This window comes from Sardina pilchardus, chromosome 18 (genome assembly GCF_963854185.1).
Source record: "Sardina pilchardus chromosome 18, fSarPil1.1, whole genome shotgun sequence".
NCBI lineage: Eukaryota > Metazoa > Chordata > Actinopteri > Clupeiformes > Clupeidae > Sardina > Sardina pilchardus.
The window spans coordinates 2,116,909-2,134,562 of NC_085011.1; the positions used below are offsets into that span (position 1 = coordinate 2,116,909).

At 48.1% G+C, this 17,654-nt stretch overlaps 1 protein-coding gene across 1 annotated transcript in view; it reads left to right on the forward strand.

The window, feature by feature from the left end:
- The window catches only part of LOC134064375 (AT-rich interactive domain-containing protein 5B-like), a 46,928-nt gene extending 31,898 nt beyond the window's left edge, over positions 1-15,030 (forward strand). The window contains exons 7-13 of the mRNA XM_062520294.1: positions 941-993; positions 2,178-2,275; positions 11,570-11,765; positions 12,455-13,061; positions 13,095-13,444; positions 13,754-14,497; positions 14,590-15,030. Of these exons, the coding sequence (XP_062376278.1) occupies positions 941-993; positions 2,178-2,275; positions 11,570-11,765; positions 12,455-13,061; positions 13,095-13,444; positions 13,754-14,497; positions 14,590-15,030 (2,489 nt within the window). The remainder of the gene's footprint in view (positions 1-940; positions 994-2,177; positions 2,276-11,569; positions 11,766-12,454; positions 13,062-13,094; positions 13,445-13,753; positions 14,498-14,589) is intronic.
- The last annotated feature ends 2,624 nt before the right edge of the window (positions 15,031-17,654 follow it).

The following is a 17,654-nucleotide window of genomic DNA, read 5'->3' on the forward strand; positions in this document are numbered from 1 at the left end:
CACACACACACACACACACACACACACACACACACACATTTTACGATGTGATGACGACAATAATAACATCAGTAATCCAAATGAATCATCACCAATTAATGAAAGGTCTTTGTGTGTGTGTGTGTGTGTGTGTGTGTCTGTGTGTGTGTGTGTGTGTCTGTGTGTGTGTGTGTGTGTGTGTGTGTGTCCAAAGAGCATTCAGAAAAAGAAAGCCAAAATGACTGACTATATATATATATACTGTATATATATATATATATATATATATATATATATATAACGCTGTCATGATAAACAGATATTCCCTGAAAAGCGAGCTAGCAAATGAGAGCTACAGTCGGGGTGTGTGAGGTGTGTGTGTGTGTGTGTGTGTGTGTGTGTCCAAAGAGCGAGCTAGCAAAAGAGAGCTACAGTCGGGGTGTGTGAGGAAAATCAATAGCACTAGATGTAGAGATAGTGGAATGCCATTCTGACGAATGTGAGCCTTGATTGGATTTTGATTGATATCTCCAAGGCTATTTTCTTCATCTTGATCTGGTCTAAAATCTCCAAGGCAAACAGTGCTGGTACATTAGGCTAACTGACAGTTAGTTTTCTTGTCTTGTTGTTTTTACGCCACAATAAAAAAACAGATTTTCATGGTGAAGTGAAAAGAAATGAAAACTCAGAGATGTGTCTGTGTGTGTGAGGTGTGTGCGTGTGTGTGTGTGTGTGTGTGTGTGTGTGTCTGTGTGTGTTTGTGTCACATCTGTGATCTCATGTGGATTTATAGAATAGTGTTTATATTTATTTATAAAATAGTGAATAGTATTTATATTTATTTATAGAGTAGTAAATAGTATTTATATTTCACTGTATAACAGCCCTAAAGTAATTTGACTGCGGTGTGTGTTGGAGGTGAATGCTCATGTTCCTAATGGTGTGCCCCCCTGCTCAACAGTTAACCTGTGGACCATGTTTGAGACGGCGCAGAAGCTTGGAGGCTATGAACAGGTAAACAGATATAACACTTAAAGGGCAGTCAGGGATTGCACAGTCGCATTTCTTTGTGCTTATGTTTACATTAAAGTTTATTAGCAGTATCCAAAACAACGTACATAGAATTTTTGCCAAGGACCACACGAAACACAGAGAGGGAGCATACCCCTCCCTTCAGTATTCACACACACACACACACACACACACACACACACACACACACACACCGGAGAGGTAGCTCAACCCTACCTTCAGTATTCCCAGATAATTCTACACAGGGTTTCAGTTTTGTTTGAGAGGCAGGCTGCCCCCACTTTGTTTGTTTCCTGTTTTCGGAGCCTGGGCTGACTACAGAGACCGGGGTTTTTTACAATGTGCTCACGGAATGGGCAGCTAGCGGCAAAAACTGTCATTTGAAGGCACAGAAAACAGCTGGAAGAGTGTTGCCTTATTTTAGCTGGAGTGTAGAAAGCCTTATTTTAGCTGGGGTGTAGAAAGCCTTACTTTAGCTGGAGTTTAGAAAGCCTTATTTTAGCTGGAGTGTAGAAAGCCTTGTTTCAGCTGAAGCGTAGAAAGCCTTATTTTAGCTGGAGTGTAGAAAGCATTGTTTCTGCTGGAGTGTAGAAAGCCTTGTTTCAGGGCTGAGCAGGTGAAGCTGGTTCTCTCTGGCTCATACCCCACTGATACGGTACACCACATCATGTGCACACACACTGTGTGCAGTGGTCCAGTACCAGGCTGTGCTTGAGTGTCATGTAGAGCCAGATGAAACCATATGGGGCACCAGATTTGTAAACTAACTACTGTGGTATTGCATCGTACTGTAGTTCAAACAGCTTTTGTCTCTCTCCTGGTCTCTCTATTTCTCACACTCTTTCTTTGCCTTTCTCTGCCTCTCTTCTCTCCCTCACGCTCTCTCTCCACCCCCCTCCCTCTATCACAGTTCATAGGCAGATGATGAACACTCTCTCTGTGTGTGTGTGTGTGTGTGTGTGTGTAGATCACAGCTCATAGGCAGATGATGAACACTCTCTCTCTCTGTGTGTGTGTGTGTGTGTGTAGATCACAGCTCATAGGCAGATGATGAACACTCTCTCTCTGTGTGTGTGTGTGCGTAGATCAAAGTTCATAGGCATAATGATGAACTCTCTCTCTCTATGTGTGTGTGTGTGTGTGTGTGTGTGTGTGTGTGTGTGTAGATCACAGCTCATAGGCAGTGGAAGCAGGTGTATGATGAGCTCGGGGGGCATCCAGGGAGCACCAGTGCTGCCACCTGCACCCGCAGACACTACGAGAGGTACGTGTGTGTGTGTGTGTGTGTGTGTGTGTGTGTGTGTGTGTGTTCATGTTTGTTATTGTGCTAGGTGTGTTATATTGGTGCATTTGTGTGTGCAATTGCTTCCTGTCCTTTAAGCGAGCACACTGTTAACGTTCATGAAGTGTCTCCTTGTGGAGGTGTGGAGTATATACCATTATCTGAATGACATTTGTCTTGAAGATGGTGTGTGTGTGTGTGTGTGGGGGGTGTGTGTGTGTGTGTCTGTGTGTGTGTGTGTGTGTGTGTGTGTGTGTGTGTGTGTGTGTGTGTGTGTGTGTGTGTGTGTGCAGTGCTTGAAGTGGGCCGGAACGCAGCGGAACGCAGTTCCGGAACTTCTGTATTTTCGTCTTTTGAGTTCCGCCACTTTTTTCTGCCTTCCGGTACTTACTGAAACTGATCCGACGCAGTGACAGTCACAGTGGCCCGAGAATAGACAACATCACAAGACCGATGAAAGACTACATTACCCACGAGCCACAACAGTGCCCTATCACAGTGTTTCTCAATCTACCGGGCCGCGAGAAGATCACCATCGGGCCGCTGGCAAACCCTCTCTGCCCTCTTCAAGACGCACCATGTGGCCGCGGCCGCACCCATTCTTCTCGGTCATATTGCTGCGCTAGAAGATCGCACCGAAATAACAGGCATATCACATGAAACTGCAGAACCTGACCTTTCCAATGGCACTAGCCGCTAGTTTCTATGATGAACGGTTCGCGAGATAATTAGCGTTGAAAAGTACCTACAGTTACCTACAAAAACGAATGGCACATTTAGTTCTGCGTCATACCCATTCTTCTCTGTGAAATATCTGACGATTTCGTTATTGCCCTATGGCAAACTACATATCAAAATAAACAGGAGATCCTACTGATTCCAATGCTCTGTGTAATTAGCAGTAATCACGATAAATCCTTTTTGGAAATCACATCAAATTTCTGCATTGTTTCATATCTCTCCATATCCCCACTTCAAAATAATTTATTTTTCATATCAGAAGTTGTATTCAGATCCCTGTTTGTCATATAGCCTTGGCAGATGCTTGAAATGCCATTTCAGGACCCACAATAGCAATAGAAAGAACACTTAAAGTCACACTTACCCACTTGTTCTGACTTTTGACCTAATCTCTGTTCTTGGCCAGTTATTGTTAATTAAATCAATGTAACAAGTACCTACAGCCTATTTCACAGTTTTCTTCTTCTGGGCCTTCAGCCCAAAGGTTTCTGGTTCTAGGGCCCTTAGCTCAGTATATTGTTAGGCCTACAGGTGGCTATCACACTGGTCTGGTTCATGTTGTTTTAATGGTTTTCATATTCCATTTGTGAATTAGAAAAAAGTAAATTAGGCCTATAGGTTATTGCTTGAAAAAATGATTAAATTAAAAAAGTTTTTCGACCAACACCTCCTAAAGACTTGATTTTTTTTCACCGTACAAATGTCAAATGTCGGAAAAGTAGAGTTCCTGCACTTATTTTTTCCCACTTCAAGCACTGTGTGTGTGTCTCTCTGTGTGTGTGTGTGTGTGTGTGTGTGAGTGGACATCACACTGCCCTACAGTGCAGCACTCAGTTGATCAAGTCGCTGTGTGAATGAAATGATTGTTTCTGTTATTAGAAGGAGCCGTGGAGATGTAGTGCGTTTTGTGTGTGTGTGTGTTTGTGTGTGTGTGTGTGTGTGTGTGTGTGTGTGTGTGTGTGTGTGTGTGTGTGTGTGTGTGTGTGTGTGTGTGTGTGTTTGTGTGTGTGGGCTGCAGCCAGGCAGGGTAATTGGTTGTATTTATTTTCTCAGTATATTCTTTTTTCCTCTCTTCGTTGAAAGGCAGTTTTAGCCTGTGGCCATATCCTCACTGAACCATGTGGACGGGTATGTGTGTGTGTGTGTGTGTGTGTATGGTTATACAGTACTGTATGTTCTAGTGTGTGTGTGTGTGTGTGTGTGTTTGTATGGGTACGTGTGCCTCTTACTGTAAGCGTATTTAGTGTCACCATATGTGTGTGTGTGTGTGTGTGTGTGTCTCCAGGAGCCTCCCTGACATCATTGACTGGTAGAGCGTTTCACAGCACAGTGCTGTGTGTTAGCACATTAGCCACTAGTGTGTGTGTGTGCGCGTGCCGTGTATGTGTGTGTGTGTGTCTGTGTGTGTGTGTGTGTGTGTGTGTGTTAACACATTAGCCACTCCACTCCAACTGAACATGTGTTCCTATGCTTTTCATTCTAGGAGAGTGAGTCATTGTTTCAGCTTCCTTCTTCCTTTTGGGATTCTTGTAAAAAAGCTCACGTTAGGATTAGCCAGGATTGCATCACTGCGTCGTTAATATCACATTAATTGATTATTTTCATGCCTTTGTTTGTGTGCCCTTGAGAAAGCACACACACACATTAATAGTTTCTTTTTATGCGTTTGTTCCTGTGCCCTTAAGAAAGCACACACACACACACACACACACACACACATTAATAGTTTCTTTTTCTGCGTTTGTTCCTGTGCTCTTAAGAAAGCAGTGGATATTTAATAGCCACACCGGCTCAGTTTCATTTTCTTCAAAGTCGTCATTACACTCACCAGAGAGAATGAACAGTTAACATTGAAAAATCGGCCCTCTTTATAGCCATACACTCGTGTGTGTGTGTGTGTGTGTGTGTGTGTGTGTGTGTGCGCCCGCTTTTAGTGGAGTGTATTAAAAACAGTCATTTTGCTACTCAGTCAATCAATAATACACATCCATCATCAAGCCTTTCACAGACAACCGTAATAAGCAACCCCTCTCTCCTGAGCCTCTGACGTGTGTGTGCGTGTGTGTGTGTGTGCGTGCGTGTGACGTGTATATCTGTGTGTGACGACCATAATAAGCCTCTGAGATCAGCTGTTGAGATCTTACAGCTCTGTGAAATAATAACAGTAGACGCAGGTCAGAAGGAACAGCATGAATAACCTTGGAGCAGTCGGGCCCTTCCTCACTATAGCCCTGTGTGTGTGTGTGTGTGTGTGTGTGTGTGTGTGTGTGTGTGTGTGTGTGTGTGTGTGTGTGTTTGTGTGTGTGTGTGTGTGTGTGTGTGTGTGTGTGTGATAAAGCAGTCGGGCTCATTCTTCACACTAGCCCTGCATGGGGTTGGTCCCCACGGAGACGAAGTGACATTAATTACGCCATTACTGGAGCCTAGCCTAGCCTAGCCTAGCCTAGCCTAGCCTAGCCTAGCCTAGCCTAGCGCGTACTCCACACAAGCCCAGAGTGTGGATGTCGGAAAAATGCTCACTTTGCAGGAAACACTGTTCCATAACCACTTAATTATCCTGTAGCCATCATGAAGCAAGTGTGTGTGTGTGTGTGTGTGTGTGTGTGTGTGTAGGAGGGAGGGAGGGAGGGAGGGAGGAAGACTGTCATAGCAACAGTGGTTTTTCTATCTAAAAATAGTTGTTGAAAAATAACAGAGCTTTAATGTAAATTTATGGGTTCAGTGTTGGAAGTGCCAATTCAGAGAGTGTGTTATTCTCTCACGCTGACATCAACGCCATCAGGAGAACCGGGTCGGATCTGGTCCTGTTCTGGGGCAGAACCTCGAGAACAGATACCAGAACCGATACCAGAACCGATGCTACAACTGACAGCAGAACTAATAGACCTCTGAAGTTCGCCTACAAAAAGGATCCAAAGCTGCCATCTTTGCCCATATAAGGAGATCCGGGAGTTAATTGAAGCTAACTGCCTATGGCAAGTTGCATTGTAAGTTAGCTCTGGGGTAGCGAAGATCAAAGTGTGACATCTTCACCTACCGAAGATCACAGTATGCACTTGAAGGCAGAGGACAAAACTTTGTAGCGCAAAACGTCTGCATTTCCAATTTCTTCGTCCCCGTGAGAGTTTAACAGGTGCGATAATTCAAAATCCCCATGTTATTTTCCCATAGAAAAAATCTTGAGATACCGGATCTCCTTATTTGGGCAAAGGTGGTGGCTTTTTTGTAGGCGAACTTCAGAGGTCTATACCAGAACCTTTACCAGAACTGATACCAGAATCGACACCAGAACACACTATGTTTCCCAGTGCCACTGGTACAATACTCAAATGACCCTCTTCACACTCCGTGTTTGGCCGCTGGGAGAGTTGACTTCATTTGACCAGAGAGGATTCCTGTGCTCAGTAACGCACAGAGAAATTAGTCCATTATCACCAAACAGGAAGTGATGCGGGGCACACGACACAGCATCCCGTCTCTGAACATTATGTTCATTTGAGCAGAGACAAGAGAGAGAGAAAGACTGAGAGAGAGAGAAAGAGCGGGAGAGAGAGAGTTAAGAAGTGTCAGGAATATTTTTTTGTCATAATGTCTTTTCTCTACTGGCCTGCAGTAGCTCACTGGAGTTTTGGTGATGTCATCGGGTTCTAAAAGGATAATTCTCCCTCTAGTGGTTAACACTAAAACTGCATCAAAGGGGACACAGAAGAGCAGGGCATTTGGAACGATTTCAGCTTGGTAAAGCAGCACATACTAGTACTATTACAATACTATCCACGATATTCCGCAGCCCAACAATGGGGGTCGCCATGACACCGAGACGGTTTTCTATTTCCGGCGAAGCTGCATTGTATCTGTTTTAACGTGACGGTTTACGGTGCTTAACATATCATAACGCATATAAAAGTAAACTTTTCTATTTTATATCGGTTATATATGATGTAGTTAATACATGCCGAGGGCAGAATTGTCAACATTTCGAAAGAAATCTAAGTTGAGGCATAATCTAGTTCGCTACGGAGAACGCACATGTTAACAGAATGAACGGAAGTTGAAAACAGTCTCGTAACCATCGCAACGATACATATTTCCGGGTTAAGGAATAAGGTGGATATTAGTATTGTACATACTTAGGACCGCTCAAAATCAGCAGCTCCACAATGACACCAGAAACCTCCGCTGATGTGTTGAACAGGACTTAAAGTGGAGACATGAACAAGGCGCTTATATGTGGAGATGATAATACATATGACATGACACAAGGCGTTTATGTGTGAAGATGATAATATATGTGACATGAATGAGGCGTTTATGTGGAGATGATCATATATGTGACATGAATGAGATGATCCAGACCCAGGCACCAGGGTGTAGCACAGCAAGAGCATAATAACCTGATAAGAAGAAGTGAAGAGAAAAGGACCCCCCCCATGTGCGCACACACATACACACACACACACACCCTCCGAGTGAGTGAGCCCTTACATAAGGCTCATACAGTAATAGTCCGCCTGCTTGACTGGCTGACTTATGTCACCACTAGCAATGATATCTTTGCCATCTCTGCCACGATATAATGAAGCTGAGCTGTAATGGAGTTGAGCTGTAGTGGAGCTGAGCTGTAATAGAGCTGAGCTGTAGTGGAGCTGAGCTGTAATGGAGCTGAGCTGTAGTGGAGCTGAGCTGTAATGGAGCTGAGCTGTAGTGGAGCTGAGCTGTAATGGAGCTGAGCTGTAGTGGAGCTGAGCTGTAGTGGAGCTGAGCTGTAGTGGAGCTGAGCTGTTGTGGAGCTGAGCTGTAGTGGAGCTGAGCTGTAGTGGAGCTGAGCTGTAATGGAGCTGAGCTGTAGTGGAGCTGAGCTGTAATGGAGCTGAGCTGTTATGGAGCTGAGCTGTAGTGGAGCTGAGCTGTAGTGGAGCTGAGCTGTTATGGAGCTGAGCTGTAATGGAGCTGAGCTGTAGTGGAGCTGAGCTGTAGTGGAGCTGAGCTGTTATGGAGCTGAGCTGTTATGGAGCTGAGCTGTAATGGAGCTGAGCTGTAGTGGAGCTGAGCTGTTATGGAGCTGAGCTGTTATGGAGCTGAGCTGTAGTGGAGCTGAGCTGTAATGGAGCTGAGCTGTAGTGGAGCTTGAGCTGTTATGGAGCTGAGCTGTTATGGAACTAGGCTGTAGTGGAGCTGAGCTGTAATGGAGCTGTAGTGGAGCTGAGCTGTAATAGAGCTGAGCTGTAGTGGAGCTGAGCTGTAATGGAGCTGAGCTGTGATGGAGCTGAGCTGTAATGGAGCTGAGCTGTGATGGAGCTGAGCTGTAGTGGAGCTGAGCTGTAGTGGAGCTGAGCTGTAATGGAGCTGAGCTGTAATGGAGCTGTAGTTGAGCTGAGCTGTGATGGAGCTGAGCTGTAGTGGAGCTGAGCTGTAATGGAGCTGAGCTGTGATGGAGCTGAGCTGTAATGGAGCTGAGCTGTGATGGAGCTGAGCTGTAGTGGAGCTGAGCTGTAGTGGAGCTGAGCTGTAGTGGAGCTGAGCTGTAATGGAGCTGAGCTGTAATGGAGCTGAGCTGTAATGGAGCTGAGCTGTAGTGGAGCTGAGCTGTAATGGAGCTGTTATGGAGCTGAGCTGTAATGGAGCTGAGCTGTAATGGAACTGAGCTGTAATGGAACTGAGCTGTAATGGAACTGAGCTGTAATGGAGCTGAGCTGTTATGGAGCTGAGCTGTAATGGAGCTGTAATGGAGCTGAGCTGTAGTGGAGCTGAGCTGTAGTGGAGCTGAGCTGTAATGGAGCTGAGCTGTAGTGGAGCTGAGCTGTAGTGGAGCTGAGCTGTAATGGAGCTGTTATGGAGCTGTAATCACAAATCACCATGGCCTGCACTGCTGTCAGTTTAACTAGTATTCATTTCCTCTCTCTCTCTCTTTCAGTTTAACTAGTATTCCTTCTCCCTCCCTCCCTCTCTCTCTCTTTCAGTTGAACTATTCCTTCTTCCTCTCTTTCTCTGTCAATGTAACTAGTATTCCTTCCATCACTCTCTCTCTCTCTCTCTTTCACAACCACCCCCCCTCTCTCTGTCTACACCAAACCTCTCTTGTTCACTCTCTTTTTCTCTTCTTCTCTCTCTCTAACTGATAGTTTACATAAGGTCCAACACTAGCTGGCTCTGTCATGATAATGGCGCTTATGTAACAGGTCGGTATGGGATGGGATCCCCCATAAGAGCTGACAGCACCTTGCTGTGCAGGCCGTATAGTGAGCTGAGTCTGTTATGTGGAATATGAGAAGGGGGAGTGTGTGTGTGTGTGTGTGTGTGTGTGTGTATGAAACTTTCAGTTCCAGTTATGTTTATAGAAACCGTCTGGTTTCCTTGTGCTTTCTCTCCCTCCCTTTCTCTCTCTCTCTCTCTTTCACACACACACACACACGCACACTTTGTGCGCAATCTGGCCTTATGAAAGATAAATAGCTAGTGTAAACGGACTGTAAAAGACTGTAATCACCCTCCACCCCTGAAGGGAAACGGATTTATGTCACTGGTTGCCATATCAACTATATATGCGAGAAGTTTATAACATTCATCAAAAGGTCCTGCAAACCAAGTATTCGTTTAAACTAGAATGTAAACAGTGCATTTAATTTCCCAAAGTATTAGTTAAAACTAGAATGTAAACACTGCATATCGTTTTCCAAAGCAGAGTAATTCCCAGCAGTCTTTGGTTTCCTGGCGGATGCTGAGCTTGTTCCCACTTTTGTGCTCTGAATTACAGACGGCTTTTTTCACTTGGGCTCAGGAAGATAAACACAGCCAGAGGGGAGTTTACAGGGAAATGAATAAATGTAAAACATTTGTACACTTTTAAGGGCAGTGTGTGTGTGTGTGTGTGTGTGTGTGTGTGTGTTGGTCAGAGAGGAAGTACTAGGACTACTGTCGCGAGGATGCCCCAGTGTTAATGTGTGTGTGTGTGTGTGTGTGTGTGTGTGTGTGTGTCTGTGTGTGTGTGTGTGTGTGTGTGTGTGTGTGTGTGTGTGTGTGTGTGTGTGTGTAAGTACTTGATGTTGTATATCAATGGGCTATGATCCAGAGAATGAACTAAACTCTTTCAGCCCTGACAGAAGCATTCTAAAGTGCAGCTCACGCCTGATTCTGCTGTTCTCACAGTGCTATCTAGGTCAACAGAAATAGACATGTGACGTTCATTATAGTGATGAGATCATGAAATATATATTGTTAAATATAATGCTGTTTACAGTACCTATGGGGGTGTGTAGCAGCCAATAACATAATAACGGCCAATAACGTAGTCTTTTTTTAAAGTAAATGTTTGGGCTTTTATGCCTTTAATGATAGGATAGTAAAGCGAGAGACAGGAAGTGAGTGGGAGAGAGCATTGGGGTGGGACCCGGAAAGGACGACGGGGCGGGAATCGAACCTGGGTCGCCGGTGTGCGGTGCGGGTGCCCCAGCCAGTCACACCACGGCTGGGGCCATGTAGGCATTTTTTTAAAATCAATTCAATTTCAGTTTTATTTGTAAGGGACAATGTGCAATTAAAACATAAATGTGACCATTTGATGCATTTCACCAGAGTTAGTTTTACACTAGTTTACATCTCAGTCCCACAGGAAGCACTAATACAAATACACCATTTTTAAAAAAACAATAAGTGAAAAAGCTCAATAAGTAAAAATATTATATTATTGCCCGTTATTATGTTATTATATTATTGGCCATTATTACGTTATTACATAATTGGCTGTGTTACATTATTGGCCGTTATTATGTTATTGGCCGTTATTACGTTATTGCCCGCTTTACATTATAGGCCGTTGTAACGTTATTTGCCGTTATTATGTTATTACTATATTGGCCATATTACATTATTGGCCGTTATTATGTTATTACGTTATTGGCCGTTATTATGTTATTACATTATTGGCCATATTACATTATTGGCCGTTATTATGTTATTACGTTATTGGCCGTTATTATGTTATTGGCCGTTATTATGTTATTACATTATTAGCCATATTACATTATTGGCCGTTATTATGTTATTACGTTATTGGCCGTTATTATGTTATTATGTTATTGGCCGTTATTATGTTATTACATTATTAGCCATATTACATTATTGGCCGTTATTATGTTATTACGCTATTGGCCGTTATTATGTTATTACATTATTGCCCATATTACATTATTGGCCGTTATTATGTTATTACGTTATTGGCCGTTATTATGTTATTACATTATTGCCCATATTACATTATTGGCCGTTATTATGTTATTACGTTATTGGCCGTTATTATGTTATTACGTTATTGGCCGTTATTATGTTATTACATTATTGGCCGTTATTATGTTATTGGCTGCTACATGTGTCCTGCACCTGTGTGTCCTCGTCGTGCTCCTGCACTTGTGTGTGTGTGTATGTGTGTGTGTGTGAGAGGTGAAGTGTGTGTTGGTAATGTTTAAATTCTACTTCTCTCTCCCCTCCCTCCCTCTCTCTCTGGTCTGCCCCCCTCCCTCTCTCTCTGGTCTGCCCCAGGTTGCTGCTCCCATATGAGAGGTACTCACAGGCACAGGAGGAGGGGTCTGGTGTAGAGCTCCGCCCCATCAAGGCGGAGCCTGTGGCCATTACAGGAAGTAAAGATAAAGGCTCCTCCCCAACGTCTGGCCATCCCAATGCTGAAGTTGCCCTGAAGCAGGAGCCTCAGAGCGACACCCAACCACAGAGCTCTGCGGTGAGTTAAACAACACATCTCACCAGTCCAACACTGAGGCAAACATCAACCACAGAGCTCTGCGGTGAGTTAAACAACACATCTCACCAGTCCAACACTGAGGCAAACATCAACCACAGAGCTCTGCGGTGAGTTAAACAACACATCTCACCAGTCCAACACTGAGGCAAACATCAACCACAGAGCTCTGCGGTGAGTTAAACAACACATCTCACCAGTCCAACACTGAGGCAAACATCAACCACAGAGCTCTGCGGTGAGTTAAACAACACAACTCACTGCTGAGTCCAACATCAACCACAGAGCTCTGCCGTGAGTTAAACAACACATGTCACCAGTCAAACACCTCAACGCTGAAGCAAATATCAATCACAGCGCAAACCATTCCACAACCACAGTACCACGTCATAATTCAACCACCTATCAGTAGAGGAAGGGGAAAAAGCGGGAGGTGATCACTACCTTATTGTGGCCTGTTGTCATAGCTCAAATGAAACTGTCCATCAGAGAGATCTACACCTTCCACATCAGCAGTGCTGTTTATAGAACATACAAGATATCAGTGTGTTTTCAGTGATGCCATAGCTCCCTCTAGTGTTTGCTTCTAGTACTGCATGCAAAGCCAAGTTGACTCACAGTTTCCTCTTGTTCTGTATGTGTGTGTGTGTGTGTGTGTGTGTGTGTAACAGGGATCAGATGACAGTGAAGGTGTACAATATTCGGTGCTCCTGAAAGATGTGAGCATAAACATCAACACAAAGGCAGAGGAGGAGGAAGAGGAGGAGGAGGAAGAGGAACTCCAGGTTACCATGAAACAAGAGGAAACGCTCTCCGCTCAATTAAATCACCATGACAACCACCAACCAGCCAATCACATCCTCACGGACCTCTCTCTCCAGACCAACCGAAAGCGTCCGTCACCTTCGCTCGCAGACCCATCAGGAAGACCCTGTCGCCAGGACGAAGATCCCTCCGGAGGCAGCCTCTCCAAGGGGGACGCGCCGTCACCCGAGGCCCACCGGCAGGCCTCCTCTCCTGGGCACCGCTCTCTGCTGCCCCTGGGGGTCCCGGAGCCCCGTGTGGCCGGCCGGATCCCTGAGGGGGAGTCGGAGCCGGTGGGCCCTGTGAAGGTGGCGGAGGCTGAAGGCTCCCCACTTGGAGTTCTGGAGGGGTCCCCCCCACTTGGAGCTCTGCAGGGGTCCCCCCCAAACGCCCACAGCGCCCCTTACTTCAGCGGCCCCCACAGCGGCATGTCCCCCCTGGCCAAGAAGAAGCTGCTGTCCCAGGTGTGCGCGGGTGGGGGGGGTGTGCTGTCCCAGGTGTGTGCAGGTGGGGGGGGTTTGCCCCAGAACTACCCCACAGCACCCCCTGCAGGTGGGGGAGGTGTGCTGTCCCAGGTGTGTGCAGGTGGGACTACCCCCCAGAACTACCCCACAGCGCCACCTACTGCTGCTCGCTCAGACGTGGCGTGGGCGACGGGGGGCAGCTGTAGCGGGGGGGTCGTGTCCTGCTCGCTTGACCCCGTCAGTCAACAGGGGGCGCCACCACCGGCTCACCCCCCCAGCCCAGACGCTGCCCCCCCCGCCTCACGGCCCCCCCCCAGCCCAGACGCTGCCCCCCCCGCCTCACGGCCCTCCGTCATCCAGCACGCCCAGAGCCTCCGGCCACCAGCCCCCGAGGCCTGCCCCCCCTCCTCCTCCTGCCCCCCCCCCTCCTCCTCCTGCCCCTCCTCCTCCTGCCCCTCCTCCTCCTCCTCCTGCCCCCCCTCCTCCTCCTCCTCTTGCCCCCCCTCCTCCTCCTGCCCCTCCTCCTCCTCCTCCACCTCCTGCCCCCCCTTCTCCTCCTGCCCCCCCTCCTCCTCCTGCCCCCCCTCCTCCTCCTGCCCCTCCTCCTCCTCCTCCTCCTGCCCCCCCTCCTCCTCCTGCCCCCCCTCCTCCTCCTCCTGCCCCCCCTCCTCCTCCTCCTGCCCATCCTCCTCCTCCTCCCAGTGGAGCTCCGTCTCCGAGCAGGCCGTGCGCGGGCCCGAGGCCCCGGAACGCGTGAAGAGGACCTGGGAGGAGACTATGGCCCCGCACGGCTGCGGATACGGGACCCAGGTGTTCTACTCGTCCCCTCACCTGCACAGCCTCTTCCGCCACACCGGGCACCGGCTCGGCCATCAGCCCCAGCGGCCGCAGCAGCACCTGGGAGCGCACGCGCACGCGCAGGTACAGGTGTGTGCGTCCAGGGTCGCCGGGGTCACGCGGAACATTCCAGACGTGGTCATCGACGAGAGGTACTCAACCCCGCCCCCACCAGCGCTCCTCGGGCGCCACAAACCGGGCGACCTCGCAAGCCCTCGCAAGATGCCGCCGCCGCCGCCCGCCAAGGGCCCTTTTGAAGGTCGTACCTGTCCCACGATGCACGGGGACTGCAGAGTGCCCGCTCCCACACAGCTGGGCCTAGATGCCCATGATGGCATAGCCTGCAACCGGTTCCCTGTGCCCGCCAGAGATGCCAGTCTGGCGTATAAGGTGTCTGTGCCCGCCCGAGATGCCAGTCTGGCGTATAAGGCGGGCGTGCCCGTGGGCGTCAGTGGCGCGGGAGGACTGAAGCAGCCCGGCGGTCTCTGGCGGACATCAGAGGCTGTGCGAGCAGTCCAGCGCCGCCTAGAGGACCCCGAGGGCAGTGCGCCTCCTGCCAAGACTCGAGCGCTGTCCCCGTCCCCGCGCCACCCTGCGCGGGAGTGCTCTGTGCCCGCGGGCGCGTTGGCGTTGGGCACACACACACACACACACACACACACACACACGTAAGGCACTGTGCCCGCTCCTCTGAGCGGCAGGGCGAGGGGGCGGAGCCTCCGGAGCCGGCGCGAGCCGTGCACCTGAACAGCTGCTCCTCCTCCTCGCCAGGGCGCCGCTACCCGCAACACGCCCGCCACCTGGGCGGCCTGTGCCCCGCGGGCACCTTTGGGGCGCAGGAGGCCTGCGAGGGGCCCCGGGCGCTGGGGTACCCCCCCTACCCCCCCCCGCACCACCGGCTGGCCTTCCTGAAGAACCGAGGGGGCACTGTGTCTGCGTCTGGGGTGGCACCGCCACTTGTGCTGCACGCCCTGATGATGCAGGGGCAGCTGGTGAGGTCGCCCGCGCAGACCCTCGCCCGCCAGGCGCCCTCTGCCCACGCAGCCGTGCCCCCTGGCATGTACCCGCTGTGCCCGCCTAACCCACCTCACACATACCCCGCACTCCAGCTGCCCGCTGTTCAGCCCAACACAACACTCTGATGCACACACACACACACACGTGCAGACACACATACTTACGCACATACACACATAGATACCACACACACACACACACACGTGCAGACACACATATATATAGATACCACACACACAGACATTTGTGCACACACATATATGTATATATTTACACAAGTATCGCACATCTCATGTCATGAATGTCTTCACAGTAGGAGACACTATTGACCCTGTGACTCGTTTGAACTTGAAAAACATTGTGTCATCTAAAGCCTACACAGCAAACAAAACAAGAAGCCTTACATCTTTGGACTGTCTGTGTCTGAAGCCTTATATCTTAGGACTAAATGTGTGTCAAGAAGCCTTATATCTTACGACTGTCTGAGTTCTTATATCTTACGACTGTCTGAGTTCTCATATCTTACGACTGTCTGTTACGACTGTCTGAGATGAACGCCACCTGAACAGCAGCAGCTTCAGCAGACACACACACACACACACACACACACACACACACACACACATACACACACACACACACACACACACACACACACACACACACACACACACACACACACACACACACACACACACACACACACACACACACACACACACACACACACACACACACACACACACACACACACACACACACACACACACACACACACACACACACACACACCACACACACACACACACACACACACACCACACACACACACACACACACACACACACACACACACACACACACACACACACACACACACACACACACACACACACACACACACACACACACACACACACACACACACACACACACACACACACACACACACACACACACACACACACACACACACACACACACACACACACACACACACACACACACACACACACACACACACACACACACACACACACACACACACACACACACACACACACACACACACACACACACACACACCACACACACACACACACACACACACCACACACACACACACACACACACACACACACCACACACACACACACACACACACACACCACACACACACACACACACACACCACACACACACACACACACACACACACACACACACACACACACACACACACACACACACACACACACACACACACACACACACACACACACACACACACACACACACACAGTTTCCTTCTGATATGCCAAGACTCAAGCTGGATGTGGGGACAGATGTGTAGTTTCCCTCTGATATGCCAAGACTCAAGCTGGATGTGGGGACAGATGTGTAGTTTCCCTCTGATATGCCAAGACTCAAGCTGGATGTGGGGACAGATGTGTAGTTTCCCTCTGATATGCCAAGACTCAAGCTGGATGTGGGGACAGATGTGTAGTTTCCCTCTGATATGCCAAGACTCAAGCTGGATGTGGGGACAGATGCGTAGTTTCCCTCTGATATGCCAAGACTCAAGCTGGATGTGGGGACAGATGTGTAGTTTCCCTCTGATATGCCAAGACTCAAGCTGGATGTGGGGACAGATGTGTAGTTTCCCTCTGATATGCCAAGACTCAAGCTGGATGTGGGGACAGATGTGTAGTTTCCCTCTGATATGCCAAGACTCAAGTTGGATGTGGTCTTCAGAAGCAGAGTGAACCAGGCTGGGGCCGCATATTGTCCTAGCACACCAGAGTTTCAGCCAAATCAGTAAGAGGCAGGTGTCTGTTCCGTAAAAGATGATTTTAAAAAGTGGATAAAGCAGATTGCTGATCTTTTGTGGATGCGATTTTTGGACCATTAACCTCTAAACAAGTGGTTTATCAACAGCATATTGTCTAGGAATGTCCTATTAAAGGTTTACATTAGGAATGTCCTATTAAAGGTTTTCTTGAAGGAAAATGTTTGTGTCTGTGTTTACGTGCCATCAACAACATTGTAGTCTTTTGAGTAAAGCATGAATGAGGGGCATGTTAAAAGACTACAATCTTTCAAGAATCTTTCCCAAATCTTGTCAAAGTCTGTCATTGTAAGGTAGGCTTAAATCTTTGTTAGCACTTCTTCTTTGTCAACTCATGAGTTTCATCAGGTCCCTTTCCACAGGTGTATACAATCAAGCACCTAGATTGTGAATGCAGACTGCATGGTGCTTGATTAATGTGGAAAAGAGACCTTATGAAACCCATGAATCTAATCCATCCACCTCACAGGTGTGGCTTATCAATATGCTGATTACACAGCATGAATATTCGCAGGTGTGTGTGTTTGTGTGTGTGTGTGTGTGTGTACCTTGGGCTGGCCACCATAAAAGGTTATTGTAAACGCAACACTTTTTTTTTTTTTTTTTTTTTAAAAAAAGGTTATTTTTTGGGATCCGGAAAGGACCACGGGGCAGGGATCGATCCCGGGTCGCCGGCGTGCGGAGCAGGTGCCCCAGCCAGTTGCGCCACGGCTGGGGCCAACACTTTTGTTTTTGAGCACTTCTTCTTTGTCAATATAATCCATCCACCTCGCAGGTGTGGCATATCCAGATTTCATATCCATCCAAAAGTCCCATAACGAGGAAATAGCCTGGGAAAAGCGCTGCCCTTTTTTCCTATGGAGGTCGGAGTGTCGCCACTCTGTTTTATCTACCGCTCTG